Source organism: Auxenochlorella protothecoides (assembly GCF_000733215.1).
Source record: "Auxenochlorella protothecoides strain 0710 unplaced genomic scaffold scaffold33, whole genome shotgun sequence".
NCBI lineage: Eukaryota > Viridiplantae > Chlorophyta > Trebouxiophyceae > Chlorellales > Chlorellaceae > Auxenochlorella > Auxenochlorella protothecoides.
In genome coordinates, this window is record NW_011934206.1 from 572,584 (window position 1) to 600,455 (window position 27,872).

General features: G+C 65.6%; 8 protein-coding genes across 8 annotated transcripts in view; 3 read left to right on the forward strand and 5 right to left on the reverse strand.

Annotated features, from left to right (window-relative positions):
- F751_3212 (Putative white-brown complex-like protein 30) overlaps positions 1-3,017 on the reverse strand; it is a gene marked incomplete at both ends in the record, with an annotated part of 7,540 nt that extends 4,523 nt beyond the window's left edge. The window contains 6 exons of the mRNA XM_011399080.1: positions 87-194; positions 488-753; positions 990-1,096; positions 1,281-1,397; positions 1,611-2,156; positions 2,461-3,017. Coding sequence (XP_011397382.1) covers positions 87-194; positions 488-753; positions 990-1,096; positions 1,281-1,397; positions 1,611-2,156; positions 2,461-3,017 — 1,701 coding nt within the window. The remainder of the gene's footprint in view (positions 1-86; positions 195-487; positions 754-989; positions 1,097-1,280; positions 1,398-1,610; positions 2,157-2,460) is intronic.
- A 451-nt stretch (positions 3,018-3,468) lies between these two features.
- Positions 3,469-5,408, forward strand: F751_3213 (Protein misato; the record flags this gene model as incomplete). Its single annotated transcript, XM_011399081.1, has 3 exons — positions 3,469-3,549; positions 4,084-4,344; positions 4,584-5,408. 3 exons carry the CDS (start codon positions 3,469-3,471, stop codon positions 5,406-5,408), a joined length of 1,167 nt encoding a protein of 388 aa, XP_011397383.1.
- A 315-nt stretch (positions 5,409-5,723) lies between these two features.
- F751_3214 (Ceramide kinase) lies at positions 5,724-7,271 on the reverse strand (the record flags this gene model as incomplete). Its single annotated transcript, XM_011399082.1, has 3 exons — positions 5,724-6,116; positions 6,396-6,775; positions 6,989-7,271. The coding sequence occupies 3 exons, from the start codon at positions 7,269-7,271 to the stop codon at positions 5,724-5,726; spliced, it is 1,056 nt and encodes a 351-aa protein (XP_011397384.1).
- Positions 7,272-8,452: 1,181 nt separating this feature from the next.
- F751_3215 (DNA repair protein complementing XP-C cells-like protein) lies at positions 8,453-12,786 on the forward strand (the record flags this gene model as incomplete). The annotated part of the gene is made up of 10 exons (XM_011399083.1): positions 8,453-8,533; positions 8,663-9,058; positions 9,196-9,559; positions 9,704-10,081; positions 10,222-10,429; positions 10,591-10,929; positions 11,082-11,157; positions 11,350-11,825; positions 12,449-12,542; positions 12,649-12,786. The coding sequence occupies 10 exons, from the start codon at positions 8,453-8,455 to the stop codon at positions 12,784-12,786; spliced, it is 2,550 nt and encodes an 849-aa protein (XP_011397385.1).
- A 214-nt stretch (positions 12,787-13,000) lies between these two features.
- Positions 13,001-15,598, reverse strand: F751_3216 (Alpha-1,3-mannosyl-glycoprotein 2-beta-N-acetylglucosaminyltransferase; the record flags this gene model as incomplete). Its single annotated transcript, XM_011399084.1, has 7 exons — positions 13,001-13,293; positions 13,600-13,870; positions 14,015-14,278; positions 14,486-14,533; positions 14,691-14,764; positions 14,908-15,267; positions 15,421-15,598. The coding sequence occupies 7 exons, from the start codon at positions 15,596-15,598 to the stop codon at positions 13,001-13,003; spliced, it is 1,488 nt and encodes a 495-aa protein (XP_011397386.1).
- Positions 15,599-17,947: 2,349 nt separating this feature from the next.
- On the reverse strand, positions 17,948-19,706 carry F751_3217 (hypothetical protein; the record flags this gene model as incomplete). Its single annotated transcript, XM_011399085.1, has 6 exons — positions 17,948-18,240; positions 18,451-18,532; positions 18,689-18,818; positions 18,995-19,055; positions 19,171-19,485; positions 19,649-19,706. 6 exons carry the CDS (start codon positions 19,704-19,706, stop codon positions 17,948-17,950), a joined length of 939 nt encoding a protein of 312 aa, XP_011397387.1.
- Positions 19,707-20,535: 829 nt separating this feature from the next.
- F751_3218 (Cyclin-dependent kinase 1) lies at positions 20,536-21,465 on the forward strand (the record flags this gene model as incomplete). The annotated part of the gene is made up of 4 exons (XM_011399086.1): positions 20,536-20,748; positions 20,834-20,995; positions 21,095-21,233; positions 21,344-21,465. The coding sequence occupies 4 exons, from the start codon at positions 20,536-20,538 to the stop codon at positions 21,463-21,465; spliced, it is 636 nt and encodes a 211-aa protein (XP_011397388.1).
- A 2,246-nt stretch (positions 21,466-23,711) lies between these two features.
- Positions 23,712-27,852, reverse strand: F751_3219 (putative serine/threonine-protein kinase ndrB; the record flags this gene model as incomplete). The annotated part of the gene is made up of 11 exons (XM_011399087.1): positions 23,712-23,807; positions 24,001-24,364; positions 24,501-24,621; positions 24,831-24,946; positions 25,331-25,717; positions 25,854-25,974; positions 26,184-26,299; positions 26,534-26,712; positions 26,906-27,184; positions 27,437-27,611; positions 27,734-27,852. 11 exons carry the CDS (start codon positions 27,850-27,852, stop codon positions 23,712-23,714), a joined length of 2,073 nt encoding a protein of 690 aa, XP_011397389.1.
- Between the last annotated feature and the right edge of the window lie 20 nt (positions 27,853-27,872).

A 27,872-nucleotide genomic window follows, 5' to 3' on the forward strand; every position in this document is an offset into this window, starting at 1 on the left:
TATGGCATGCATGACCTCCATGCCATCACCCTTGAGGAACCGAAGCCAGGCGCTTCCCTATCCCCCACATCCCCCCCCCCCCTTACCTGCAGGATGTCGGCTGCGGCGGTGGCGTCCAGGCCGCTGGTCGGCTCATCCATGAACAGGATGGAGGGCTTGGCGGCCAGCTCCAGGCCGATGGACACACGCTTCCTCTGCCCGCCGCTGCAGGGACGTGAATGGGGGGAGGAACATGTGTGCTTGCAGTGGGACCCCTGGGGCCTCATGCAAGCACTGGCGAGCCGGCGGCAGAAGATACGGAGCAGTGCTGCAAGGCAAGCTTCATTCCAGGCCTGTCAAGCCGCTGCCATTCCCTCCACCACAGCGCTCTTCCAGCCATGCACCGCGCCAAACCATCTTGCACCAAAGACCCCCTGTGCCCGGCCCAAGCCTTGACCCGAATCCCCAAGGGGTATTCCACTCCCATGCTCAACCCCCCTCCCCCCACCACAACCGCTCGCCTGATGCCTCGCCGCTCCACGCTGCCCACGATTTGGTGTTGGACGTGGCGCAGCTGCAGCACATCCAGCACGTCGTCCACGATGTCCATCTGCTCCTGGCGGGGCTTGCTGGTGGACAGGCGCAGGCGCGCGGAGTACACCAGGTTCTCACGCACTGTGAGATCTTCGTGCACCAAATCCTCCTGCGGCACAAAGCCAACCACGCTCTGCAGGTCGGGAATGCCCACCGACCGGCCATTGATGCGCAGCGAGCCTGTTGCTTGTGGGGTGGGGGGTGGAGGGTGTGAGGGGTGGTGGGACCTTGCCAGAGGTTGGCGGTGGCGTGCGGGGACCAGACAGGCAGGGCAGTCACAGGTGCGGGCGGCGGAGGGATGGAGGAAATGCTGCCGTCGGTGGTCTGTGGGCTCCAGCGCTGATGATATGATCCCCCCTCCCACCCATGTACATACCGACATGAAGTCCTTTCTCAAACAGCGTGATCCCACTCACCCATTGTCTTCCCGTGGGAGGAGGACTGTCCCATGAGGACCGACAGGAAGGTGGTCTTCCCCGCGCCACTGGGGCCCATCACCGCAGAGACCTTGGAGTGCTCAAACCTGCGAGGGAGTGAGGCATGGGGTGGGTGGGATTGGTGGACTTGCAAGGGCAGTGGCACGCCTGTTCGAGCTGCTGTGACAGCCGGGGGCCAGGCAGTAGACAGTTTTCCAAACCATGGTTGGCCGAGCCCCGCACAAGCGCCACAGCAAGGAGGCTGCCCGTCAAAACCAGTCCCAGCCCCACCTGCCGGTGACCCCTGAGAGGATGGTGCGGCCGTCGTGGAGCTCCAGGCCGAGGTTTCGGAACTCGATGTGCAGCCGCGGGCGGATGGAGTTGAAAGCCCTGAAGGAACCCTCCCCCCTGCGGTGAGGAGGGTGCGAGGAGTACAGGCATGAGTTTCTCCTCGCCAATCTCCACCTTGACCCCTATGGCGGGGGACCCCAGTGGGGAGGGGGGCACCCCGGAATGGTATTAAGGGTCCAGAAAGCACATGCGGCCCCATGTCCTCCCGGAATCCCACCCCTTCCCCCTCTCCAATGACATCCGCCCTGCCTGCGGTGGTGGGGCGCAAACAGCGGGTTGAGGAGCTTCCACAGCCTGTCCCGCGCCTCCTGCGTGTGCAGCTGGCGACGCTGCGCCATGCGCATCAGCGCCTCGGCGGTGCAGTACGCGGCCAGCAGGCCCAGCAGGATGCCGGCCAACAGGATAAATCCGGTCCAGGACAGCGCTGCCTTGGAGGAGCCCGGGGGGCAGGAGGTGAGGAAGGGGCAGGGGCTGGGGTCCTTGGACCCAGGCTTGCAGAAGGAGCCCTTCGGGCAGGGCAGCGCCAGGCCCGGGCTGGGGCAGTACGTCCCGCCCGCGCACTGCGTGGAGGGCGTGGATGAGTTGGCGGGGCAGTAGTTGCCGCCCAGCGTGTCGCCGTCCACGTACACCGAGCTGTACACGGTGGTTGGGCGCTGCGGCAGCTCCATGTTGGGGCTGGTTCGCAGCAGCTCGTCCATGGCGCAGGTGGTGGGCGCCACCGAGCCGGGGCCGCAGAATGCGCCCTGGGGGCAGGGCAGCTGGGCCAGGGGGGAGGGGCAGTAGAAGCCGGAGCGGCACTCCAGCCCCTTCATCGCCCTGTGGGTGTGGGGCAGGGGGGGAGGGGGGGGCATGGCGGGTCGTTCTGGACACTGGGAGGGCCGCCCAAGGTGGCCATGTGGTAGGTCCTGGTGGGGCGGCCCCATCGCAGGGAGGTCTTGGCGGTGAGGGGTATGGGGGCAGGCTTGACATGCCGGGCCGTGCAGGAATACAATCGATTCAAATCCTTTGCCCCATGCGATTGCGTTGGGGCATGGTGGGACAGATGTCGCCCGAACTCTGACCCGACTGCCTCATCGCTGGCCAACCTCCCCTTCAAGCCTGCCACCCCTCCTGCACGCACGTCTGGAAGCCGGGGTCACGGAAGGCCGGCAGGGCTGTGCCCTCCGGGCAGTACTGGCCGAAGACGCAGGGGATGCAGAGGAAGGGGACGCTGCCAGCCTCGGCGTCGCTGGCCAGGGCCACTGAGGTTGGCTGGGAACAGACCAGGCCATCACCGCAAGACTGCTGAACATCCTGCCCACACAGACAGCCTGCGGCGCGAAAGAGCGAGGTTGAGGGCGGCAGACTCCTTGGTAATGAGTAAGGGTGATCCCATTCAGCGATGAGGCCTGCCCAAGGAACCCTGGTCAGGTGACCTGGAAACATACCAGGTGCGGCTGTCGCCCCCGGCCTTGGGGCACTGCAGTTGGCCAGCTGCGCATTTGCCTGTGACAGGGACCGGAAACCGGGTGATGTAAGAGTAAAACAATCCGTTGAGAGTTTGTACAGCGCCCAATTGTCCGTTTGCATGACGGAACTACGAGGTGCACCGGCCTCGGCCGCGGAGCTCCGCACCTGGAGGGTCACGGACAGCAGCAGCCAAACCGTCGCTGTGAGCGTCCTCGCTGAGCTTCGCATAATTCAGAGGGTTCAATGTTCCATTATTGGGACCTGGGCGTGAACTTGTCGAGGATCAGCGCCTGTGAGGACCAGCTCGGGCCGGTTTCGGAGGACCGACGAGCAGGTGCAAATAGAGATCTGGGGTCCCGGGCAGCGCACACTCTCTCCCCGTGCTGTGAGAATCAAACGGCAAGTTTCGGTAGGTGAGCGATTGTGTCTCCAAGTTTCTCGACCGTGCATTGCTGTGGCGAATGCCTCGCCACCGTTGTCCGTCAGGAGGGCATGGTTCACTGAGCGTTTCGAGGCTGACAGGTATCGAATGCTGGCAGATCTCCCCTTCGCGCTTTCCCTAACTGCGTCCGAATGAAACACACGGCCTAAGGTGTTCGGGCGACACATGTTCCTTCTCATGTGCAGCGCAGATGGCTGAAGCGGCATCCTTACACGACTCCTTACACTTGAGCCTCCAATGGGATCGGATCGAGAACTGGTGACTCTGCAGTTTGGCAGTCTCGCCAACCATGTCGGGACCCAGTACTGGAACATGCAGGTAAGAAGCCTGATCTAGCATGTAAAGGGAAATCTTCATCAAAATTCCCAAATCCATATCTTGCCTTATATGCACTGTCTTCAGGAGAGCTGGGCTCAGCGCTCCTCTGACGGCTGGGGCCTCGACACGACGGGAGTCTTGTACAGCGAGATCAGCGGGGCCCAGGTCAGGAAATCGCAATCCGGTGATTTGATGTCTACAATGTGCACTCCCAGCAAACGGATGGAAGAATCGCTGCAACCATGCACGCATGCAGGGGTCCGCCACATACCACCCCCGACTGGTGCTCTGCGACGCGAGCGGCAGTCTGGGCCGGGGCTGGGCCTCGACATCTGGCACGCCCAATGTGCAAGCCGATGATGCCGCCACGCAGACCTGGCTGGGCCAAACGCACTGTGTCGGTAGGGTCGCGGCCGATGAGGTGGGTGGCAGGGTCTGGGACGTTGGCGGGGCAACTGTTTCTTTTTGCATTCGCAACGCTGCTGTCCTCCACTGAGGAGCAGGTTCTCACATCCCACCGCCTCACGTGTGCAGGGCGCGCAGCAGTCCTTCACGTCCCTCGCGGAGTGGCACCCCCACCCCAGATCCACGCAGCTCATCCCCGGGGTGTGGCAGGGCGTGACCCCCTTCTCGGCCTTCTCCGCCGGCACCTCGGACGCCCTGCCCGCCGGCTTCCGGGAGGGCCTGGTGGACGTGGTGCGGAGCTTTGTGGAGGACTGCGACTGCCCGCAGGGCCTGCAGGCCCTCGTGGACGACCAGTCTGGGTTTGGAGGCCTGGCGGCAGCCACGCTCGCGGTGAGGTTTGTTGCTTGGGGTGGCTGTGTGGGTGCGGCATGTGCCAGAATGTGCCTGCCGTGCAGTATGACCTGGAAACCTGCCCACGCCACCTGTACCATTGCCTTGCGGAGGTTCTCTGCTCCATGCTGGTGCGTGCTCCCAAAGGGCTGCGGCAGCACAGCCTCTGTGCTGGCATGTCACAAGGCCCTCCCCATCCCATCCATGCCCTCCCCCCATCCATCCCTCCACCACCCCAGGAGCTGAAAGAGGACCTGGCCCTCCCCGTCGCCATCTTCTGCGTGCGTGACGCCGGGGCAGCAGGCGCAGCAGGCAACTTCCACGCCCCCCTGAACGCTGCGCTGTCCTACGCCCAGCTGGCCGGCATCGCGGAGGTTTATGCCACGCCCACCGCGCCTGCAAGGCTCACGTCGACCGACCAGTCCGTGGGTCCTGCAAGTTTCCCCTTCCCGGGGACGAATTGTCTGGCCGCCGCGCTGTTCAACTGCTCGCTGCCGTATGTGCTGGGCGGCATCTCCGCCCAGCCGCCGCCCGCCAGCATGAGTGGCACGCTGGGCACGCTGCGCCAGGTGGCCTCGCTGCTCACGTCGGCGAACAACTCGCCGCTGACGGGGCTGGCCGTGCGCGCGGCGGTGGGGGCCGATCCCTGCCTAGACATGCTGGCGCTGGCGCCGGCCGCGCTGTCGCTGCGGGGGCGCAACGCCGAGCTGGCGACGTGGTCGGGCGCGCCCGGGTCGATCGCCGACGCCCGGGCGCGGCTGGCGGCGGCGCTGGCGCAGGACGCGTCGGTCGACGGCGCCGAGCCCGGCCCCTCCGCATGCACGGCAATCGCGCGCGGCCTGCGGGAGGCAGACGGTATGGCCCCGCCGCGGGCGGCCCAGGCGTCCACGCTGACGCTCTGGTGGGCCGGTCCGGCCTTCGCTGACGAGGCGCGGGCGGCGCAGGGCACGGTGCGGCGCGCCCTGCGCACGCCCCTGGCCTCGGACGCCGTGGCCGACGACGCGGAGGGCATCTTGGGGCGGCTGGAGGAGCTGCGCCTGGCCTTCAGCTCCGCCGAGGACTGACCCTCGGGAGATGCGGGGGCTGTGCGACTCGTTGAGCTTGTTGGCTACAGGGTCTCTCCCGAGGGTCTGAGGCACGACACGGTTGGCGGCCGCCCAGAGACCCCGCAACCCTCGTCTGGCTGTGGGCCCTGGGTCCCTGGCCATTGCCCTGGCGGTCTACGCCAGTGCACCGAACGATGCCGCGCGTCCTGCCGACGTCATCCCCTCACCGCGCCCACCATCACATGACCACCTGTCACATCCCCGACGCGCTGACGAGTCTCACAGGGAATGGACGACACCCGGCCTGGCAGGGAGGACAGTGAAAACACCCCCTCACCGCCCCGTCTCCACCCCCCTGGCAAACACGCGCAGCCCCCCCCTGATCACGTGGGCCCGCAGCAAAGCGGCGGGCGTCGCCTCGCCGTCCAGGTTCCAGTCCAGGTTCGCGCCGCGGCCGCCCTCCACCCTCACCGCCCGCACGTCCAGCACCTCCACGCCCGGCAGGTCCCCCGCCGCCAGGCCGCGCGCCGCCATGTGCGCCAGTACGCGCAGCATGCCCAGCGCGCCCAGGTTGGGCACCAGCACCACCTTGACCCGCCCGTCGGCTAGGTGCCCGGCGCGCGCCATGCCGCACGGCGTCTTGTCGCTGCGGCACGGCGTCACGATCAGCTTCACGCTGCGCCAGCGCCCTTCCCGCGACTCCCATTTCGTCGGCGGGGTGCCTGGCTGGGGGCCCATAGGGTCTAGAGCGAGGGCACTGGGTGAGCCTTGCTGGTGGAGAACGTCGGTTCCGCCCGGCGACGCGTCGCTGGGTACCCTCCGCGCGTCGGTGTCCAGCGGCGGGTCGGTCTCCGACCATACGTCCCCATCCGAACTCGCACTCGCACCAGCCCCCTCCCCGGCCAGCTCGCAGACGGGGCAGCCGGCGCGGCAGGCGGCGCCCTCCGCCCCGGGGCCCAGCCGCTCGGCCGCCATCCCGGTCAGAGGCGAGGGCAGGGTGCTGACGCGGGCGCGCACGCCTCGCCCTGTCAGCAGCGCCGCCGCGCCCAGCAGGTCGTAGCGCAACGGACCCAGCGCGCGCCAGGCCTCCGCGCGCGCGCAGACCTCGCCCATGAACCCGGCCGCTGCGATGCAGCAGGCGTGGACGGGCGCGCGGCCGGGGCCGAGGTCAACGCGCAGCACATCCAAGAGGCCGTCGTCGCCGAGCGCGACTCGCGCCGCCGCGCCAAACGCGCTGCGGCAGCCGTGCAGCGAGCAGGCCACGGCGTCGGTGGAGCCGGCGGGGACATGCGCCAGGCGCAGCGCGCGCAGCGAAGCACGGTGCTCCGAGAACAGCGCATTGACCAGCTCATGGAAGGCGCCGTCGCCGCCTACCGCCACAATGCCTGGAGTGTTCGGTGGGTGAGTGGATGTCGGCAGGAGGGAGCAGAGGGAGGTTTTTATTGCTGGAGCGGAAAGGTTCGGGGGTCGGGGGTAATTAGGGCGGGCATGGCGCCGGGCGCAACAGTCTGTGTGCATTCTTGGGAATTCCACAGGGATTTCAGCATCCAAGGCCATTTCCACCGTCCCCCTCCACACACATATCCACACGCGCGCACCGTCGTAGGCGGCCAGCTGTGCCGGGGACAGCGCGCGCAGCAAGGCCACCGTGTGGTTGCGGCACCGCGTAGCTCGCACGGTGCAGGCGACGCCGGCCGCCCGCAGTACGGGCAGCAGTACAGCGTGCGCCAGCGCCGGCGCCCTGCCCGCACCGCTCACGGGGTTGACAATGATGAGCAGCGAGCGGGGACGGGACGTCGAGACGGCTGCAACGCCTGGTTGGCAGAGCAAAAGCACGATTTGCAGTGAGAAGAACATGCGCTGCCGCTCCACATCCACCATGTCTACCGCCGACGACTCTCCTCATCACCTTGTTGCAGGCTGTGGCACCAGGCATCCAAGGCCCTGCTGTCGTCAAAGTGGGAGACGGGGATGACACGGGGGTGCCACTCCCACGGCCGCCCGGGGGCCCGGCGGAAGGTGTGGATGTGGGCGGTGGGGGCGCAGGGAGCTGCCTGCCCGCCCCACCAAGTGGCCTTTGGCACTCGGGCGGCTTCAGGCACCGGCCTGACACCAATGATCTCACACAGGGGGAGGGAGTGCCAGCCTGGGCGCCCGCCCGGAAACATCCATTCCAGGTGCGTGGGAGTGAGCCTGAGCTGCGCTGGCTCGCCCTCCAGGCGCAGCCCCTCCCATTGGCCGTCGACTGAGGAGCTGAAGGCAGGTGTCTGGGACTCGAGACTGTGGGGTTGAAGGGTGACGGGAGGGCGAGTCTCAATGCGCAGACCTGCCAGGGGCCGGTGGAGCACAGTCCAGGCAGGGAGCCGTACGCACCCCCAGGTCACCGGCAGTGCTCGCCAATGGGCGCCTAATGGACAGAAGTCACATGCAGAAAAGCCCTGGACCATGCGATTCCCTCTCACTCAAAACTCTTGCCGCGCTGACGACGAGCAGATACGCCCGCTGACATCAGGCGAGAGGGGATGGAAAGGCCATGCAAGGCCCAGTGCCTAGTCAAGCGAGCTGAGATTGGGTGCCACCATCATCTCGCTTCGAAAGTGTGGCAGCGACCTGTTCAGCGGGCGTAATAAACCCAAACGTATGGATGAAAGTTGGTTCACTTGCTCGATTGGGCCTCCTATGTCGTCACGGTTGAAAGAAGGGTCACGTCCTGATTGTCGTAACCCTCGATCAAAATTGCTCCGGCCGGAGCGCAGCATGCACGACGCAGCATCAGAGTGATCTGGGACCTGAAGGTCCCACGCGTGGCAGTCCCTCCACGATCAGGATACATTATATAGATGTAATTCATCTTATTGTCCTGGCAAGGGTGTCCTTGCGACCTTCGCAGATGTTTGGGACGTGCCGGAAGGCCGCACCACACCTCAACTCGTGACGCCTCGGGTCCAATGCACGACATGGCACCAATAGCCAGTGCGTGGCGACAGCAATGCCCTGGTATGATTATGCCTGTGATATGAATGCAGATGCCAGCCATGCAGGCTTCCAAGGACACTGCTCTCATGAGCGCGAATGATGCCAGCCTGGCACAGGCCAGCCATGGCAGTTTGTCGGCAGCACTGCAGCGCAGGACCAGGAAGACGGTGCGGCGTGGTGCTCTGGCGGGATGACTTCAGCGACAATCTCCTCCGCTTGCCCCCGCGTGCGTTTTGGTTCACACAGATACACCCATGATGTGGTGTCTCAAGCACCCCAGTCGCGCCACCCTCCAGGGACGCACCACCTCCGCCAGACTCCTGCCCACTACTGCGGCATGCGGAGCGGCAGCGGTCGTGGATCGCGATGCAGCGATCCTGGCCACCCCCGCCGAACTTGAAGAGAACACAGAGCCAGCATGGCTGGACTGGGAGGAGGTGGGCCATGAATCGCCGGCCAGTGGCGGCGAAGGAGCCGGCCCGGCTCCGATTGAGGCCCCAGCCAGCCAGGGCCTGGGTCTCTCCATCAGCCTGATTGGCGAGGGCGCGCCCAAGCCGCCCGCGAAGCGGCGGGGTGTCAGCCAGGCCGACCGCGAGGCCGCGCAGCGCCTGCACAGGAGCCATGCGTTGTGCCTGCTGGGGCGCGCCCTCCTCTACGACGCCGCCTCCAGCGACGCCGGCCTGCAGGCGAGGGTGTAGAGGCCTTGTTTGCAGGGGCAATTGCAGCTTGCTAAAGACGTCTGGGCCTGTGGCTTCGGTGATGCCCGCAGACAGGCTCGCCCACCATCCCAACCCACCCCCCCAAACCAAACATCCAATGCTCTTTGCAGGCCGTCATCCTCTCCCTGCTCCCGCCCGAACTGGCCGGCTCCAGCCCAATCCCTCGTGCCGACCCTTCCCAGCGAGCCGACCCTGCTCAAATGGGGGAGCTGCTGGCCTGGTTCAGGGGCGGCTTCCGACCCCTGCGGCGGAGCGCCGTCCAGGTGACACCCGCCGACGGCGAGGATGCGCTGGGCGCCACGCTGCGTGCGGCCCGCGGGATCCCCGCGGTCGTGGAGCAGCTGCAGCGCGTCGCTGCACAGCGCACTGGCAGCGTGGAGGAGCTGGTGGCTGTGTTCGTGGCCGCGCTCCGAGCTCTGGGCATCGCCGCCCGCACGGTGCGCGCGCTCTGCCCCTGCCCCCTGAGACCGTCAGGTGTGGGAGGAGCTGGGCCGGCCGGGAAGATGGTTTAGGGTATGAGGGAGGGCGAAGAAGCTGCATCCCTGCTATTTCTGAGGGCATCGGGCCTCAGCTGCGCGCATGTTCACCCTCGCATTTCCTGGCAATTTCCAACAGCAGTGATGCGGGAGGAGGCGGGAGAGGTTGGCGCTCGGAGATTGGCCGGGAGGCCGCGCAAAGCAGCAGCTGCTGCTGCTGACGCGGACTCCCGAAAGGAGTCCGCCCAGGCTGGCAAGTCCCAGAAGCCGCGGAGGAGGAAGGGCCGCCCCAACCCCGGCGTAGATGTCAGTCTGGATGCCGGGCCCTCGTCAGCCACGCCTGCGGCCTGTGGGAAGCGCAGGAGGGGGGATGAGGAGCTGGAGCAGCAGCTGGCCATGGCCATGGCAGCCACCGCGTTCCAGCAGCCAGTGAAAGAGGACGGCTCCACTGAAGGCGCCCCTCGAGAGCCCAGCACCGGATTCCTGTCTCGCAACAGTGCTCGCCCAGAGCCCCAGACAGGTCGGGTGCAGGGCAATCCTGTGGTGCGGGGAGTCAAGGACGTGACTCCTGCACATTGAGGAATTCATGCTCTGTCCTGTGCTCCGTGGCGTGCAGACTGCACACTTCGACCCCAGTGAACACACAAACACCACCCCCAGGCGTGCTCAGCGTGTCCACCCCGGGCATCGGCCGCTTCTGGGTGGAGGTGCTGGTGGAAGGCACGGCGGCCCCCCGCTGGGTCCAGGCCGACCCCATCACCGGGTGGTGGGACCGGGCGGCCGACGTGGAGCGCCTGCACCCCAGCGGGCGCAGCCTGGCCTACGTCGTGGGCTGCCGGGCGGGCGGAGCCAAGGACCTCACCCGTCGGTGAGCCGGAGGATATGGTGTGGGCGTGAGTGTGATGGTGGGAATACCATGCCCCGCTGTGCTGTCCTTGTACTGTTCAGGTGCACTGTATGAAAATCGCTGAGGGGTCTCATCACTGCTCACATGCTTTGCCACCGTACCTCCACCCCCCCCCCCGCCAGGTACGCCGCGAACTGGGTGGCAGCCGGGAGGCTGCGGGACGGGCGGTGGTGGGACGCCACCCTGGACCCCCTGCGCCGGCTGGAGTCCCGGGCTGCGCACCTGGCCGCGGAGGCGAAGGAGGAGCCGGCGGTCGGTGCCTGCCACTCGACTGACCACTTACCGGCAGTTTCCCTGGCGGCACGCGAGGACGACGAGCTGGCGCACCGGGCGTTGCAGCACGAGCGCAGCGTACCCCGCACGCAGGAGGGCTTCCGGGCGCACGGCGTGTACGTGCTGGAGCGCCACATCCCCAAGCACCAGGCGCTGCGCCCCGGGGTCAAAGCGCACGGCATGCACAGGTACGTGGCTGTGTTCACGGGGCTCGAGAGGGGGACATGTGACGGCCAGCTGGAGAGGGATGGCATGCCAAGCACGAAACCGGCGCCTGCCTGCCCCCAAGAACAGGCGCGGCGTCGACGCTCACGCCGGGCCCACACCCTGCTTCCCACAGGGGCGAGGCGTACTATGTGCGCAAGGACCTGGCCGACGTCCACACCCAAGACCGGTGGCGGCGCCTGGGACGAGACGTGCTGGAGGAGGAGCTCGCACGCCCCGCCAAGGCCCTGGCCCGGCGGCGGGCGCCGGGCCCGAGCCCCGGCCCGGCGGGTGAAGTTTCCAAGACCATCTCCGGCCGCGTCGCAGGGAGGGACCCCCCTCCAGACCCAGCAGGGGTCCCCCCCGAGGCTACAGAGCCAGCCGCGCCGCTGGTTCACTACTAGGGCGAGTGGCAGACGAGGGTGGCGGTGCCGCTGGCGGCCAGGAACGGCAAGGTGCCGCGCAACGCCATGGGCAACGTGGAGGTGCCGCCGCTGGCGCATGCGCTCCCCCTGGGCACCGTGCACTTGGACCTGCCCTCCGTCTTCGCCGTCTGCCAGGCGCTGCGCGTGGACGCCGCCCCCGCCCTGGCCGGCTTTGAGCACCGCGGCGGCCGGGCCACGCCCTGCCTGCGAGGCGTGGTCGTCGCCGCCGAACACGAGGGCGCTGTGCTGGAGCTGTACTGGCGCCAGGCCAGGGAGCGGGAGGCCAGGGCCGAGGCGCGGCGGCGCCAGGCGGCGGAGGCGGCATGGCGGAGCCTGCTCCGGGCGCTGCTGGCCCGGGTCAGGCTGCAGGCGCGGTACGGAGAGGAGGGTGCGGGGCAGGGCGGCAGCATGCAGGACGCCGCGGCGACGCTGCTGGAGCCCGAGGCGCGGGGGGGGTGGCGTGGCGGCGGGACGGCGGGTCGATGCCGAGCGGGGGCACCAGCACACCAGCGCGCCGGAGGAGGCGGAGGAGATATGAGGGGATGGGTCAGGCACATGAGCTGTACATTATCTACCTCCTGTAAAGAAAGCTACCCTGCCGAGGGCACGGGCAGGGGATGGTATGGCCGAGTGCCAAACTGGGTCAGCTGGGCTCCATGCCAGCAGGTCCCGCGCCTTGGCGCGACGAACCGAGCGGGGTTCCGGACGATCTGCGCAGGAGCATGTCTCAGTCACTACCGTCCTTCGGGTCTTGCCGTTTTATACTACCCATGAGTATCTGCACATCTAATCAGTGAGCATGCTCAATCCCTAATCCCCTGTACTCGTGGAGCGCCGTGTTCCCAAGTTTACAAGCAGTGGAACGCGTTTGGACCCTCCCTCCCTAAGGGCTCATCAAGGGACACACGATGGGGTCATGCTTGAGCTGCTGCGGCGGAAGCAGCGATGCTGATATCTACGCCCAGGGCGCCAGGTGGGTGGGCCGTGCTCTTGGGAAAGGAGACCTGGCAATGAAGTCCCTTCCTCCTTGTCAGCCCAAGACCCCGACACGACCTCTGATCGCACGCCCCCCTCCCAGGACCACGGGAACTGACGGCGCCTACGCGCCTCCCAGACCGCAAAAACCAGACACCCCTGAGGACAGGGCCGCTCGCTTGGCCGCTGCAGAGGCGGTGAGTACCAGGGTGCAGTGTCAACAATGTTCACCTCGTGAGGAAATTCCTCAGCACTCGTCAAGATCCAATGCCAACAAGCTCTCCCCTTCCCACACATGCACAGGCCCAATCGCGACAAGCCAAGTTCGAGCACAGCGCCGTTGGGCGAGCGACCCTGAAGTCGGTCAAGGCGGTGCAGGCAGAGCGGCAGGCGGGGCGGCCGCCTGCGGGGAAGGACACCGCAGGCGACTGGCTGTCATGAGAACTCGCGACGGTCATCTTCCGTGCTCTGATGTGAAAGGAGAGCATTCCCTGTGTACTCTGCCCCCCTGCTTCTACCTTGGTCAGGCGCTCTTGTAAGATTTGGTCATTGTCATGCTTGAGGGGATGCTTTCCTCAATTAGTTAGTCCCTTCGTCGCAGGGGTCTCTGCAGGGTCGGGAGGCAGGGCAGGGTGCCGGCACGAGGCAGCAGCGTTCAGGCCCCCGCCAAAGCCTCCGCCCCCCCGGTCTCCCCCGCCCTGACACGTGGGCGCAGGAACCTGGGCCGCCGCACGGCGGCGGCGGCTTCGTCGGCTACCGTGCCAGGGGGCACGCAGGCGCACAGGCGCCGCGTCTCCGGGGCCTGACCCCTGCACTGCGGCATCTGCTGCGTGACATAGCAGGTGCCGGGGCTGCTGTGGTTCCTCGCGCCCTCCGCCACCATGTTTGGCAGGTCCTGCCCCCACTCCAGCGAGCAGCCTTGGGGGCAGGGGAAGGCGCGCATCAGCGCTGCGAGGGAAACAAGGAGGGAGGAGGGGGAAAGGGTGTGTCGCGGTTGTGAGGGATGTTGAAGTGGAATGTGGGGGGTGCGGGCGTGTTAGATGTGGTTTACTGAGCGAAGGGAGGGCTCCATTCGCAGTGAGTGCCACGCATCGTGGCCCGAGCCAGAGCTGCCTATGGGGGTCTTCGCTCACCGGAATGTTCTTGTCTGGATCACCCTCACTCGTGGCAAAGAAGCCAAGGTCCTCATCATTTCACAGCCAGGACTTCCGGAACCCCACCTCCCCACCCCCCTCCACCTAGACGTCTGCCCACCCGCGCAGGTGTTGAGGAAGTGGAGGTCGGCCTTGCTGCAGACCGCGCCCCGGGCACGGCAGGCCGCGCTGCAGCTGACGCCGGGCTCGGCGGCCACGCCGCGCATGCCGGGCGTGGGCAACGTGCGCAGCGCGCCGGGCAGCAGGTCGCAGCGCCGGGCGTCGGCCAGCAGCAGGCGCCCGCCCCGCCACGGCACGCTGGTCAGGAAGCGGTAGTGGCCGCGCGGGAAGGCCCACACGCCCGTGCGCCGCGCCAGGCGGGCGTAGTCCTCCTGCAGGTAGGGCACCAGCGCCGCGCCGCCGCGCAGGTCGGGCGGCGGGGCGGCGCCGCGCAGCGCGGCCGGGGGGAGGATCTGCGCCCCGGCCACCGCCGCGCGCGCCGCGGCGTCGTAGGCGGGCTGCAGCAGGTAGCGCACGTCCCCGAACCCAGCGGCGGGCGCCTCCCGCGCCCAATCCATGGTCTGCAGGGACTTGCGGAAGGCGGCTCGGTCCATGTTGGCCCCCACCTCGCCGATGTTGCGGTTGCGGTTGACCTCGGGGACCACGCAGTCGCGACCCCGGGCCACGCCCTCCATGCGCATCCAGTGGTCCCAGTGCTGCTGCGGCCAGGCAGGGCCCAGCTCCTCCCACAGCCGGGACGACAGCATCCAGCCCAGCCCCGGGAAGTAGGACGTGCGGAACTGGCAGTTGGGTGTGTGGATTTGAGGGGGTGGGGCTGATGCGGATGGTCTGGAATGAGGATGGTTGAGGTGGGAGGCGGTGATGACATCACTGCACTGGCGCACATGGAGCGGGCAATGACAGCCCCGCATGGGGCGAGAGATGCGGAATCACAGGAAGCGGGGGGCACACTAGACAATGGGCCACGCTCCTCCCAAAGCGCTCACTAGCCTCGTCGGGTCCCAGTGATGGTCCTTGGAGAAGCCGTTGTCGTTCTGGAGGAGCACATGGGAGGGGAGTGTTCTTAGAAATACCATCAAAGGTGCAGGGCCCAGGTGCATGCAAAGCAACCTGCATTTTACATCGTCGATGCAAATCGACAATCTTGCCCATCGGGCACAGCCCCTTGTGATCCCCATCAGCCTCCCTCACCCACGAGGAGATGCACCACAGCGTGGGGTCTGCATCTAGCAACCACCCCGTCTCCATGAAGAGCGTCAGGAAATCTGTGTGGGAAGGGGAATACCAGTAGTCTTGTTGCTGCCCCAAAGGCTGTGCTGCAGCTTCATGTCAGCTGCCAGTTGTCACCTTTGCCACGACAGACTTCCAGCCCTTTCCTTGTAAGCCTTCAATCTCGAAGATGGCGTACCGGGGCTGAACAGCATGTCATCCTCCACGATCACGGCGTGGCTGTGCCCGCCCTTCAAAAAGAGCCTGTCTAGGCCCCACTTGTAGTGTTGCGCAAGCCAGGCATGCCCCGGCTGGCGCGGTCCAAGCTGGGGCACTCGTGGCCGCTGCCAGCTCTCAAAGCCAGCTGTCAGGGCCGCCAGCGCGGCTCGATGCGTCTCAATCACGCCCTGGACCCCTGTATGGTTGCCGTCCTGGGAGATGTACAAGGTGAAGTCGGCTAGCTCTGGCAGGGCTGCCAGGGAGGTCAGGGTCTGGTTGAGGTAGCCGGGGCGGTCATAGCAGAATACGATGATGGCAGGGTTGAGCAGTGAGGGGGGATCTGGGATTGAAGGAGACGGGGGCTTGAGTGATACGGTGAGGGCTCATCATATCATGCAAGCCACCTTCGGAACCGTGAGCATTCAATCAGCCCCGAGCATGCACGTCACCATGCCTGCAAAGCAGGCTCTGGATCCTTTTGACCCCACCTTACCCTGGTGCAGCGGAGCGTGGGAGACCCCGACGTCCCGGGCAACAGAATTCACGGCATCTCTCTGGTTCCCCGGCAGCACGGACGCAAATCGGAGCTGTACCCAGACCAGCTCCACGAAGATGAGGAGGCACAGGGTCCCCGTGAGCAAAGAGGCGTATGGGGGGTCCCTGCGAGCCATGCCTCGGGCACCTAGGTGCCCAACATCGTCGCCCGCGCACGTGGGCCAAGGCAAGGTCTACTGGCTGCGATGAGGCCTAAGGATCTATGACGAGCATGCAACCTCATCATACGGTACTCCATTAATATCGTATCATCTCTCGAGAAATAGGTACTGGCCTAAAGCAGCAAAAGGCCAAACGCGGTTTGGCGCTTTATTTCACCGCTCAGCATGGGAAAGAGTACTTTAAAAATACATAGCTGATGTAGCGTGTGGCGAGAGGACGCTTGGCATGGCACACAGCACGGGAGGCACCGCAGGATCGGTAGCTGCGGGCGCGTGACTGAATCTTGATGATCCTTGGTTCCGGAGACGCATACGCTCTGCTTGCCAATGGCTAAGAGCGACCGTCCCCGTGCTTTGATGGTCAACTCTATGCCAAATTTGTGCGAATCGTCGCACATGGATCGCATCGGGATTTTAAAAGTGCAAGCTGTTGCCGTTGTGGCACTTGATCAGACAGTCTGAGAGCTGCAGCCCATCTTGAAGTCCATCAAGTCTCGAGAACATGCGTGCAAATGTCGATCATTTAAAACATCGCTGCCCCTATGTATTGGTGGGCAGTCTTACTCGGCGCGGGGGAAGGGCACCACGCGAAACGTGCTCACTGATCTCGCCCGCGCCTCCAATGCTGGTCGGGTGTCGGACCTACGAAGAGAAGTCATTCATCTAAACCGAGCACTTGTGGCTGGAAAAGTAGGCGGTGGCGTCCCACTTCGTCATGCGTTACGGGAAGAAGCTGGGAAGGGCTTGGGGTTTCCAGACGCAGCCGGAAACGCGCGCGTTTCGAATCTTCGGTCAGAACCCTCTACACTCTTCGCCGTGGCCAAGTCATAAGTTAGACCCAGCCATGATTCCTTCACAATTTGCTCACTTCCACCACTCCCCCCCCCAGAACATCGTTCGTATCCCTCAACATCCTCCCTCAACTCTCGTACTCGCGGTCCTGGACACCCACGTCAACACCATGGCCTACGTCTACATGATGCCGCCCTTTGAGGATTTCTTCGGCCATCATGGCTTCGAGCACTGTCCCGCCTTCTATCGGATGCGTCGGGGACCTTGCGGGCGCCGTGATCGCGAGGGCTTCCCACCTCGGGAAGCTGGTCCCGACGGACCTGCCCCTCCCTCCCCGCACCACGCACGTGGTCGCCTGCCCCCTCTTCCACCTCCTCCCCATGGCGACCACCCCCACCCTCCACCCCCGCCTCCCCACGGCGGCCACTTCCCACCCCCGCCCCACCACCGCCACGGGAGGCATCACGCTGAGGAGGGCCCCGGCCACCGGCGCCGCCCCCACCGCCGGGAGCCAACAGAGCAGGGACCCTCTTCCTTCCCCGGATTCGGCCACGTCCAGTTGGCCCGCACCGGCTCTGCAGCCAGGCTGGTGGTCCTGCTGCCAGGCATCCCCCGCGACCAGCTCAAGTGAGTACTGTATGATCTCTGATTTTTTGTAGTTGTAGCACAAGGGGAGTGTCCTGATCTTGCTCTGCTATGAATATTACCCACTGCATCTCTTGTGTACAACCAGATCCCTTATGCAATCCCAGTCACTCACCCCTCGATCCCACGACCACACTGCCCACCAGGTTGGAAGTGCTGAAGCGGACTCTGACGATCGAGGTGCCCGCCGGCTCCTCGCAGCACTCGCCTGTCTTCAGCCGCACCTTCGAGCTGGGGGAGACGATCGATGCCGATGCAATCTCTGCCGACCTCGAACTGGGCCTACTCACCGTGAACCTGCCCTACAAGAGCAAGTCCGTGGCAGTGCCGCGCCGCGTGGCGGTGGGTGGCGTCGGGTCCTCATCTTCTGCACATGAGGCTGGCAGTAAAGCGGCCGCCAGCGAAGCGCACGAAGTCGAGGCGCATGACGCCGACGCGCACGACAAGGCCACGGAGGCCAGCGCGACGGCGGTGCAGGAGATGGCTGGCTCCTCCAAGGGCGAGTGGGTGGATGTGCGGGAGGCGGGCGAGGAGAAAGCGCGGCGCAGCGAGCACAGCCCCGCCTCCAGCGACGATGAGGACGGCTCCATTGAGGACTGCCCCGTGGACGCCGAGCCCTGAAGTTGCACGAGGCCCTGACCTTGACAATGGAGTACTTGACACTGCTGCCATGTCGGCACTTTCTCAGATCAAGCTGGCGTGATGTACCTTGTAAACTCTTGTACCATACTTTTGTTGAAGAGCCTCAGGCTGGGGCGTCACAACGGGTTACAGGTCCGGTCCAGTGTTCTCAAAAGTGCTGTCGTTCCAGTCATAGGTTGCCGGAAAGAAGCTGCACAGCCTGTACCTCTCAAAACAAGCCATTGCCTAGCGTCCTGCGGTCAGCGTCATGGTGGTAAAGGCGGGGTTGATCCCGGTGGTCCCTGCCACCGGTAGCAGCACCTGGTCGATGCCGTGGATGACCCAGCTGCAGCCGCTTGCCAGGTCAGGGGACGTCACCTGGGCCGAGTCCCCTACCGCCTCCAGGACCAGCGGGGTGCCCGGGGACACGAAGAGCAGGTCCCCCGACTCGGTGGGCAGGTTGCGCCTGGCCGCCAGATCAGTAGCGGACAGGGCCCTGCCGGACGACACGTGGTACTGCACGATGCGAGACAGAATGTCTGCAATGTGGGGGGCATCGATTGGGGAAGTTGGCAAGGCAGTCCGGGCATCGTGAGGAATGCCAAACTGTCAGTGTCCAACAGGCACTGCTTGGAGGCATGACAGCACATTTAGACGAGAGCTCAAATCCGATGGACCACACCTTGCTCCCCATGATCAGGAAAGCCTCCCTTCACACCCAGCCATGTCAGCAGGGCACGCTCACGCACTTCTCTGGGAGGAAAGCTGGTCGGCGGTCACACCGAGGGCATTGGCGGCCGCAGGGAAGGAGGAGGAAGCCGGGACAAAGACCTGCGGAGTGGAGGGGTTGGGAGGAAGAATGAAGCGTGAACGGGGTGTTGGCAGCAGAGTGGTGGACACCAAGGCCCGCGACTGTTTCTCTCACATGCCACAGGTCCACAGGCGCCCACACCAGTAAAATACTCCTCTCCTTCTCACTCCACGCACCGTGATGTCGGTGTCGTAGCTGGACAGCAGGGCCTGCTGGGCGGAGGTGTTCACGATGCTGGCAAAGGCCGACAGGGAGGGCTGGGACAGGATGTACTCCAACGCCGTCTGGTTGCAGACGCGAGGGGGCCTGGGGGGGGCGATGGGGGAATGCGTGGCGGCCAGTGAGTCGGTTGGATCTCAGGCATAGAAGGGGAGGGACCTTCAAAGGAGTTGGCAGAAGTGACACCCATTTAACAACAGGCAAATCGCTACAGCTATCACCCTTGGACAGAGCACTCTGCAACAGCTACTGTCCGCACTCACTCTTCTGGCACCTCAGGCGACGGGACGGGAGCGGCAACCGCCTTGGCAGGCTTGGAGACCACTGTATGTAGGCAAGGTGATGGAATGACTTGCAGGCGGCGGAGGGGAAGCTCCTTTCCAGCAAGGCCCGCATGCAGTCTGTCTAAGCAGGGCGACACCTGCCCACAAATGCGCACCTCCAGTCGGTTCAGCCTCTGGGGCAGAGTCCAGGACCCAGGATGCCTCCGGCCCCTCCTCCTCTGGGGCGGGGGCTACGGCCACCCTTGAGCGAGTGACAGGGCTGGCAGCACGGCGCGCAGGGCCCTCCGCACTGGGGGCAATTGCCTCCTCGACCACGGGCGCGGCAGGCGTCTTTGCAACTGCCGTGGCGGCTGCAGCCTTGGGTTCCGCCTTTGGCTCAGTAGCTGGGACGGGGGCTGCTTCCACCACTGCAGCCGCTGGCTTGCGCGGCACAACAGCTGCAGGCACCTCGGTGGCAGGCTGGGTCTTAGCTGAAGGAGCGGGTTTTGCAACAGGAGCCTCAGCCTTAGGGGCTGCGAGGAAGGGAACTCCTAGGTAATGATGTGCTCGGTATCGAGCGGTAGCTTGAGATGCTCGTGCTGTTCTCATAGACCGTGCTGTGCACCACCTGGCTGACTCTCCCATTCCCCACACCTGGCGCAGGAGAGGTGCAGCGCCCACAGGTCTCATTGCAGAAGCCGTTGCTGATCATCCACTTGGAGTCACACTTCTCAAATGATTTCTGTTGGAGGATTCGAGAAGAGTTTGTCAGCCAAGCCTGTAGTGCTGAGGCCTCCCATGGTTTCCTCGGTTCGTACACCCCGGGCACACGATGCGGCGGCCAGTCGCGACGTCCCCATGGACCAGGATCAGGAGCCCGAATGCTTGCAAGAGTACTAGAGAACTCAACATAAAACCAAAGTACAAGCCTTGCATACCTGTTGTGCGCATGTGTACTTCTTGTCCGGGGGGGTGTCCGTGCATGTCTCTGCCAAGACTGTGGGTGGGAAAGACATGCATGGAGCTGTGATCGCCGGTGCCACGCAAGGTCGACAGAGGATGATACGCGCTACCATCAGAAAGTCAACATGCAGATCCTGCACTCAAAATTACCCGAGGGGCTCAGCACGAGGCAAAGGAGAGTGCATGCGAGGATGGGACGGATGCCCATATCGGGTTACTGGCAGCGGTGGACTCCTCGCCGGCACCCAAGTATACGAGAAGGGCAGGATATACCTTCCTCAAAAGTACTCCAGTACTCCAATGCTATTATATAAATGGGCAAGAGCTCGATGGGCTCAAAAACAAGAGTAGGGTGGGTTTCGTGAGCCAAAGGTGCACAGAAAGGTGGTCGGTACTGGATCTGACGATGGAGGCGCCAGATGATCACTGTCGGCTCGCGATGGGAATCAAAACATCGATCGTGCCGTCTGATGCTATCAGACATGCACCCTGACATCTCATAACCCTTGATCCAGGGCTCACATGGCATTAAAGATATAGTGTCCGTGTCGTAGGATCGTTTCTTCTCCCCGGCAGTCATGGAAGCGCAGGCGGTGCTGGGCTCCTTCGTGGCGGGGCAGGAGGACTACGAGGTCCTGGAGGAGATCGGACAGGGCACCTTCTCTGAGGTATGCCGTTTGATCGTGTTCACGGCTCATGGTCGATGTTCTCGGGCGGTGCTGGGCTCCTTCGTGGCGGGGCAGGAGGACTACGAGGTCCTGGAGGAGATCGGACAGGGCACCTTCTCTGAGGTATGCCGTTTGATCGTGTTCACGGCTCATGGTCGATGTTCTCGGGCGCTGCGGGCGGTCACAGCCCTTACCCGCCTCCCTCCAGGTGCACCGCGGGCGGCACCGATCCACCCACCAGGAGGTGGCGCTGAAGGAGATGTTCCTCACGGAACAGAAAGCCTTGCCCCTGCATGTCGAGCGGGAGCTGCAGCTCCTGCGCGCTGTCAGCCACCCCAACATCCTGCCCCTCCAGGGCGTGTACTCCAAGGTGGGACTGCAGCTGTTTGGTGGCCTCCAGGCCCTGCATCGATGGTTGTAGATTGCGAGCTACCACACCATTATACCCCTTTTTCAAGATGGCACGCAGGGCTTTGGCATCACCCTTGTCTTCCCGCTGTGCCGTACCGACCTGTACCGTGCCATGGATGCCGGCCCTCTGCCGGCCCCCATTGCGAAGGCGGCCTTGAAACAGCTGTTTGAGGCGGTGGGCGCCCTCCACGACGCAGGTGGGTGGTACTATGGGCTGCGCTGGCCTGGAAGCTGCTCTGTGTACTTCCTTAACTTGCTGGACGGTCATCACTGCATCATGTTTACTCCCCCCCGTCGGGGCGGCCAGCGGCGGTGGTGGCGCCGCCGCTGCAGGGGGGGTACGTCCGCGGCACCGTGCGGCGCCCGGTGGAGACGTGCCGGTCGGATGATCCGCCGGTAAATGGGGACCCGGGGGGGCCACTCGGTTAGTCGCCATGAAGCTACCACACCATTATACCCCTTTTTCAAGATGGCACGCAGGGCTTTGGCATCACCCTGGTGATCGGGCGGGAGGGGGGGTGCGCGGCGGTGGGGTGGTCAGGGGGCGGGCGACGGGCGGCCGGGTGATGGTGGGCGAGGCCTGATCCGGTAACAGGGGGGGAGGGCGGCCCCGACGGGGGCGGAAGGTTGTAGATAGAGCAGGGGGGAGGCTGGCGCTGGAGAACGTCCGTGGCGCCGGTGGACGGTCATCACTGCATCATGTTTACTGCACCCCGTCCCACGTAATGCACACTCACAGCTGGAGGGGCGGCGGGCGGGTCGGCCGCCGCCGGGGGGGGGGAAGAGCGGCCTAGTGGCGGGGGCGGCCCGCTGGGGACTGGGATGGGAGGTATGGTAGGTGCTGGAGATCACGAACCAGGCTAGGCGCCTGGGGGACGGGCAACGGCAGGCAGATGGTGTGGCGCCGGACCGCGTGGTAGGTGGGGGCGCCGGCGTCGACTGGGGGGGGTGTAGCGAATGAGGAGGAGGGAAGGTATGGCGAGGAACAACCCTTGCCAACCCATGGAGAGTGGGCCATACCTTCACAAGCCGCTTGCAACGGGGAATTGTGCTTGGGGCTCGCCAGGCCACGTGGTGCTCGACAACTCGGGGGGGCGCCCAGGGGCGGCTGGGCGGCTCGGGTCCGGGCCACCAGAGGTCCGGCGCCGGCCGCCTTTCCCATTGCCTCAAGGTATCGCGCCCCCGAGCTGCTCTTTGCCGCGCGGTCCTACAACGACGGCGGGGCGATCTGGCGGCAGAAGTAGATGTGCGCGGGGGGCGGGCAGGGCGGCGCGCGGGACGGCGGCGGGACGAGGTCCTCCGAGGCGCACGGGGAGGCGGGGGCGAGGAAGTGCAACTCGGAGGGGTGCTGGGGGGCCGGGGGTGGGATGAGGGGGATGAGGTTGGCGGTGATAGGGCCCGGCGGGGGGGTGCGGGGGATGGGGGGGCTGCCGGGGACGGACCCCGCCGCACGGGAGCTGTGCGCCGGCCTGCTCTGCTATGACCCAGGTGTGTGATGGGGCCTGGGATGCAGCGGTGGAGGACGGGGCTCCGCGGCGAGCGAGGGTGGGAGGAGTGGTGCGCCGGTCGGATTGTGGGGCGGCGGGGTAGGCAGTACTCCACTGTGCAGCATGCCCTAGCCCGAGCAGGCGCTTCCCGGCCAACACCCAAGGAGATGAGAGAGGGGGGGGGGGCGAGCTTCGGCGCGTCAGGGCCGCGGGGCTGGGGCGATAAGGGGGCGGCGGGGGTTCAAGGAACTCGACGGTCGGGGCAGCGGCTGCAGGGGCGGGAGCAGGGCCGGGGGGCCCGCGACGGGAGCAGTGGGGAGGCGATACCAGCACAGGGCAGGCCCACGTCCAGCGTCGAGGGTGGGCGGTGTGGGGACTGGCCATGGGGGGCAGGATGGCCCGCCGGGGAGGAGGAGGGGCGGTTCCGGGCCGGGTGCCCTGCTCGGCTGGGGGGAGGGGGGCGGGGCTGGGGGGGGAGGGGCTGGTGTGTCATTTCGCGCTGGATAACGAGGCGGTAAGGTGGCTGTAGAGTAGAGGCGCTGCGGGGTCCAAACAACCCCACCACCACGCCTCTGACTGACTACCAGCGCAGTGCCTCGCTTTCCTCAGTGGGGCGGCGTGGCGATGCAGCGGCGCTCCACGCGTTGTGCGACCCGGGAGGTGCAGTTCGTCGAGGAGGTGGTGAAGAGGACCGGCGGGGGGTGCCGGTCTGCAGGAGGGGGAGGGGGGGGGGTTGCACCGGCACATGCATCACGGGGACGCCTTCTCAATGCTGTAGACACACCCCCAAGCCCCCCCGTCCCAACCTGCCATGGCTTTGTCCCGGCGGCCGGGGCGGCGTGGGCGAGGAGCCCGGGATTAACCAAATGTTTGCCGGCGATTAGGGGAGGGGAGGGCGGCGGGTATGGGGTAACTGAAACTGCGTCATATATAGGGAGCGGCGGCGGGCGGGGGCGAGGAGGAGGGGGAGCGGGGGTTAAGCCCGGGGGGGGGGCGGGATGCGGGAGCGGGACCTAGGGGTATATGGAGGAAAGCGTCTCGTGGGTGATGGCACCCTGTGCCGGCACTGTTGTATTGTACACCGTTTTGGAGTCCAGGGTTCCTGGAACGAATCGGGTCCATCGCCGAACGTCTGACAACCCCACCACCACGCCTCTGACTGACAACCAGCGCAGTGCCTCGCTTTCCTCAGTGCCGCGGCGAGGTGTTGAGGTGCACCGCCTCGAAAGCGGCCTCCAGGCTGTTGAGCGACGGCCTGGGCGAGGGCTTGGCCTCCCTCACGCGCTGCCGGTCTGCAGGAGGGGGAGGGGGGGGTTGCACCGGCACATGCATCACACGGTACCCTTCTCAATGCTGTAGACACACCCCCAAGCGCCCCCGTCCCAACCTGCCATGGCTTTGTCCCTCCTCCCTCTCCGCCTTCTCCGTCAACCCCTCAAGAAATAAAAGGAGACCCGCCTGAGTCGCTGCGCTGCACCGCCTCGAAGGGCTTGTAGGTGTAGCCGATGAAGTTGGGGTCCGCCACCGGCCGGCTCCTGCTGCTGGCGCTGCCGGGGGAGTGCCCCGCGCGCGCGCCGCGTTCCGGGTCCTCGTATTGCTCGAAGTTCTGGGTGTCCAGCTCGTGGGTGATGGCGGGGCGGTAGGGCGGCGGCGACTCGTACAGCCGCACCCAGTCCACGCCGCGGAAGAAGGGGTGGCGCTTGATCTCCGCCGCGCCGTGCCCGCCCAGGCGCCGGTCCACGTCGCAGAGCAGGCGCATGATGAGGTCCTTGGCCGCGGGGGAGAGCGAGGCCTCCGCCTCGGCGGGGAAGCGCAGGTACGTGGCCCAGTTCACGATCTTGCTGCGCGGGTGCACGGGGAGGTGAGGCGTGAGGGCAGCGTGACTGGGACGACTGGGACTGGCACACGGCAGGTCGCCCTGGCCGAGGAGGAAGACGTCGCCCCTGCACCCATGCTGGCCCAATCCCCAGACCTCACCGGCAGGTGGTCATGGGGTCGTCGGAGTAAAAGGGTGGGAAGCCCACCACCATCTCAAACATGATGGCGCCCAGGCTCCACCAGTCGCACTCCATCCCGTACCCCTTCTTCATGAGGACCTCTGGGCAGAGGGAAGGGGTGGGTGTGTGGGTGGCGGGCGAGTATGGCAGGAGTGGGAGTGGGGCCACCTATGGGCGGCAGCGATGGACGCTCGCACGCACTCCCTTGCCCCTCCTTCCCAGCGCGACGCCTGGGCAAGTCCAGCGTCACAAGCTACTGCGCCACACCAGCGCTCCCACACATCCCCCCTCTTGGAGGGAGCTCGCTCACCGGGGGCGATGTAGTCTGGCGTTCCCACCGTGCTGAAGGCCAGCTTGCGCCGGTTCTGCTGCCAGTGCCGCAGCTGCTCGCTCTGCGAGGCGGCGTCGGGGGGCGAGGGCAGCTGCCTGCGGGAGGGAGAGTGGATGTGGATGGCGTGGGACAGGTGCCGAGAGGTGCGGCGGGCGCACGGGCTGGGACAGCCTGGTCTGGAATGGTCCCCAGATCATCCCTGCGGCGTGAGGTGGACATTCACTCGTCTGCACTGGAGCACCCGTGGGCTCCCCCCCTGGACCCCTGTGTTCGGATCAGTATCCTTTGTCCGCTGCCCCAACTCCCCATCCCCCAGCTCGAACTCCCACCTGAAGGCCACAGGGTCGGCAGCTGCTTTGAAGGCCGGCAGCAGGCTGACGTCCACGGGCTTGCACAGCCCAAAGTCCGACAGCTTCAATGGCTTTGTCCCTCCTCCCTCTCCGCCTTCTCCGTCAACCCCTCAAGAAATAAAAGGAGACCCGCCTGAGTCGCTGCGCTGCACCGCCTCGAAGGGCTTGTAGGTGTAGCCGATGAAGTTGGGGTCCGCCACCGGCCGGCTCCTGCTGCTGGCGCTGCCGGGGGAGTGCCCCGCGCGCGCGCCGCGTTCCGGGTCCTCGTATTGCTCGAAGTTCTGGGTGTCCAGCTCGTGGGTGATGGCCGGGCGGTAGGGCGGCGGCGACTCGTACAGCCGCACCCAGTCCACGCCGCGGAAGAAGGGGTGGCGCTTGATCTCCGCCGCGCCGTGCCCGCCAAGGCGCCGGTCCACGTCGCAGAGCAGGCGCATGATGAGGTCCTTGGCCGCGGGGGAGAGCGAGGCCTCCGCCTCGGCGGGGAAGCGCAGGTACGTGGCCCAGTTCACGATCTTGCTGCATGGGTGCACGGGGAGGTGAGGCGTGAGGGCAGCGTGACTGCGACGACTGGGACTGGCACACGGCAGGTCGCCCTGGCCGAGGAGGAAGACGTCGCCCCTGCACCCACGCTGGCCCAATCCCCAGACCTCACCGGCAGGTGGTCATGGGGTCGTCGGAGTAAAAGGGTGGGAAGCCCACCACCATCTCAAACATGATGGCGCCCAGGCTCCACCAGTCGCACTCCATCCCGTACCCCTTCTTCATGAGGACCTCTGGGCAGAGGGAAGGGGTGGGTGAGTGGGTGGCGGGCGAGTATGGCAGGAGTGGGAGTGGGGCCACCTATGGGCGGCAGCGATGGACGCTCGCACGCACTCCCTTGCCCCTCCTTCCCAGCGCGACGCCTGGGCAAGTCCAGCGTCACAAGCTACTGCGCAACACCAGCGCTCCCACACATCCCCCCTCTTGGAGGGAGCTCGCTCACCGGGGGCGATGTAGTCTGGCGTTCCCACCGTGCTGAAGGCCAGCTTGCGCCGGTTCTGCTGCCAGTGCCGCAGCTGCTCGCTCTGCGAGGCGGCGTCGGGGGGCGAGGGCAGCTGCCTGCGGGAGGGAGAGTGGATGTGGATGGCGTGGGACAGGTGCCGAGAGGTGCGGCGGGCGCACGGGCTGGGACAGCCTGGTCTGGAATGGTCCCCAGATCATCCCTGCGGCGTGAGGTGGACATTCACTCGTCTGCACTGGAGCACCCGTGGGCTCCCCCCCTGGACCCCTGTGTTCGGATCAGTATCCTTTGTCCGCTGCCCCAACTCCCCATCCCCCAGCTCGAACTCCCACCTGAAGGCCACAGGGTCGGCAGCTGCTTTGAAGGCCGGCAGCAGGCTGACGTCCACGGGCTTGCACAGCCCAAAGTCCGACAGCTTCATGTGCCCGCTGGCATCCAGCAGCAGGTTATCCGGCTTGATGTCGCGATGGATGTAGCCCGCGGCATGGATGGCCTCCAGGGCCACCACCGTCTGCAGCGGGACAGGTGGGACGGTGGGCCTGGGTAGAGTGGTTAGGGCCACCCATGCATAACCGCAAGGGCAGCATAGCGTGCACCGCCGCCCTTTTCGTATGCCCCTCAGTCCTTTGTGCGCGACCCTGTGTACCGACAAGCCATGCCACTCTTTCCACCCCTTCCCAACACCATCTCAGAAACCCATCCACCTGCGCGAGGTAGAAGCGGGCCATGGGCTCCGGCAGGATCTCCTGCCGGATGAGCAGGGTCATGAGGTCGCCCCCCGGCATGTACTCCATGACCAGGTATAGCATCTCCTCGTCCTGGAAGCTGCACAGAAGCCGCACCACGGCGCGGTGCCGCACCTCGGCCAGCACATTGCGCTCCGCGCGCACATGGTCGACCTGCCCGCGCCGCACCATCTCCGCCTTCTTCAGCTTCTTCACCGCAACCAGGCCGCCAGAGGCCCGGTCCCGGCAAATGCGCACCTTTATTGGTGATGCGGAATTGGTGGAGGAGCGGGTTGCAGATGGTAAAGTAAGGCGCAGGCATGCCGGGGAGGGTAATCATCCGTGGATCAGAGCAGTACAGAAGAGAACTGTAGGGCAGTGCTGCTAGGCTGCCACCAGCACGGCATCTCGAGGAGGTTTGGCTCAGCCCCCGACCAATGGGACCATGTTACCCTCTGGATCTGCACACGACAGATGAGGCCCTTCTCCCCCACATCCAGCTCCACGCACCTCCCCAAAGGCTCCCTTGCCGATCAGCTTGAGGGGCTCGTAGTCGTCCATGCTGAGCCGCTGGCGCTGCAGGCGGGAAAAGTCCCGCTCCCTGCGCTCCAGCTCGGCGCGGGCTGCATCCCTCTGCTCAGGGGTGAGCCCGGGGTTCTGCAGCTCCTCTTCTAGCGCCTTCCGCCTGTGAAGGAGGTGACAGTGCGAGGGGTTGGGAGGACACATGGGGTGCACTGGCGCGACCGCAGATAGGCAATCTATTTGCCAAGGAGTTCCTGGAAACCCTCAGATCATGCTCCGCCTCACCGGTCCTTGCGATCCTTGTGGTGCTGACTCTGAACTTTGTAAAGATGTTCGATGTACACTTTGGCGGTCTTGGCCTTGGCCAGGACCTCTTCGCTGAAGTACTCGTCCTCGTAACCCATCCTGTGCCTCGCGCCCGACT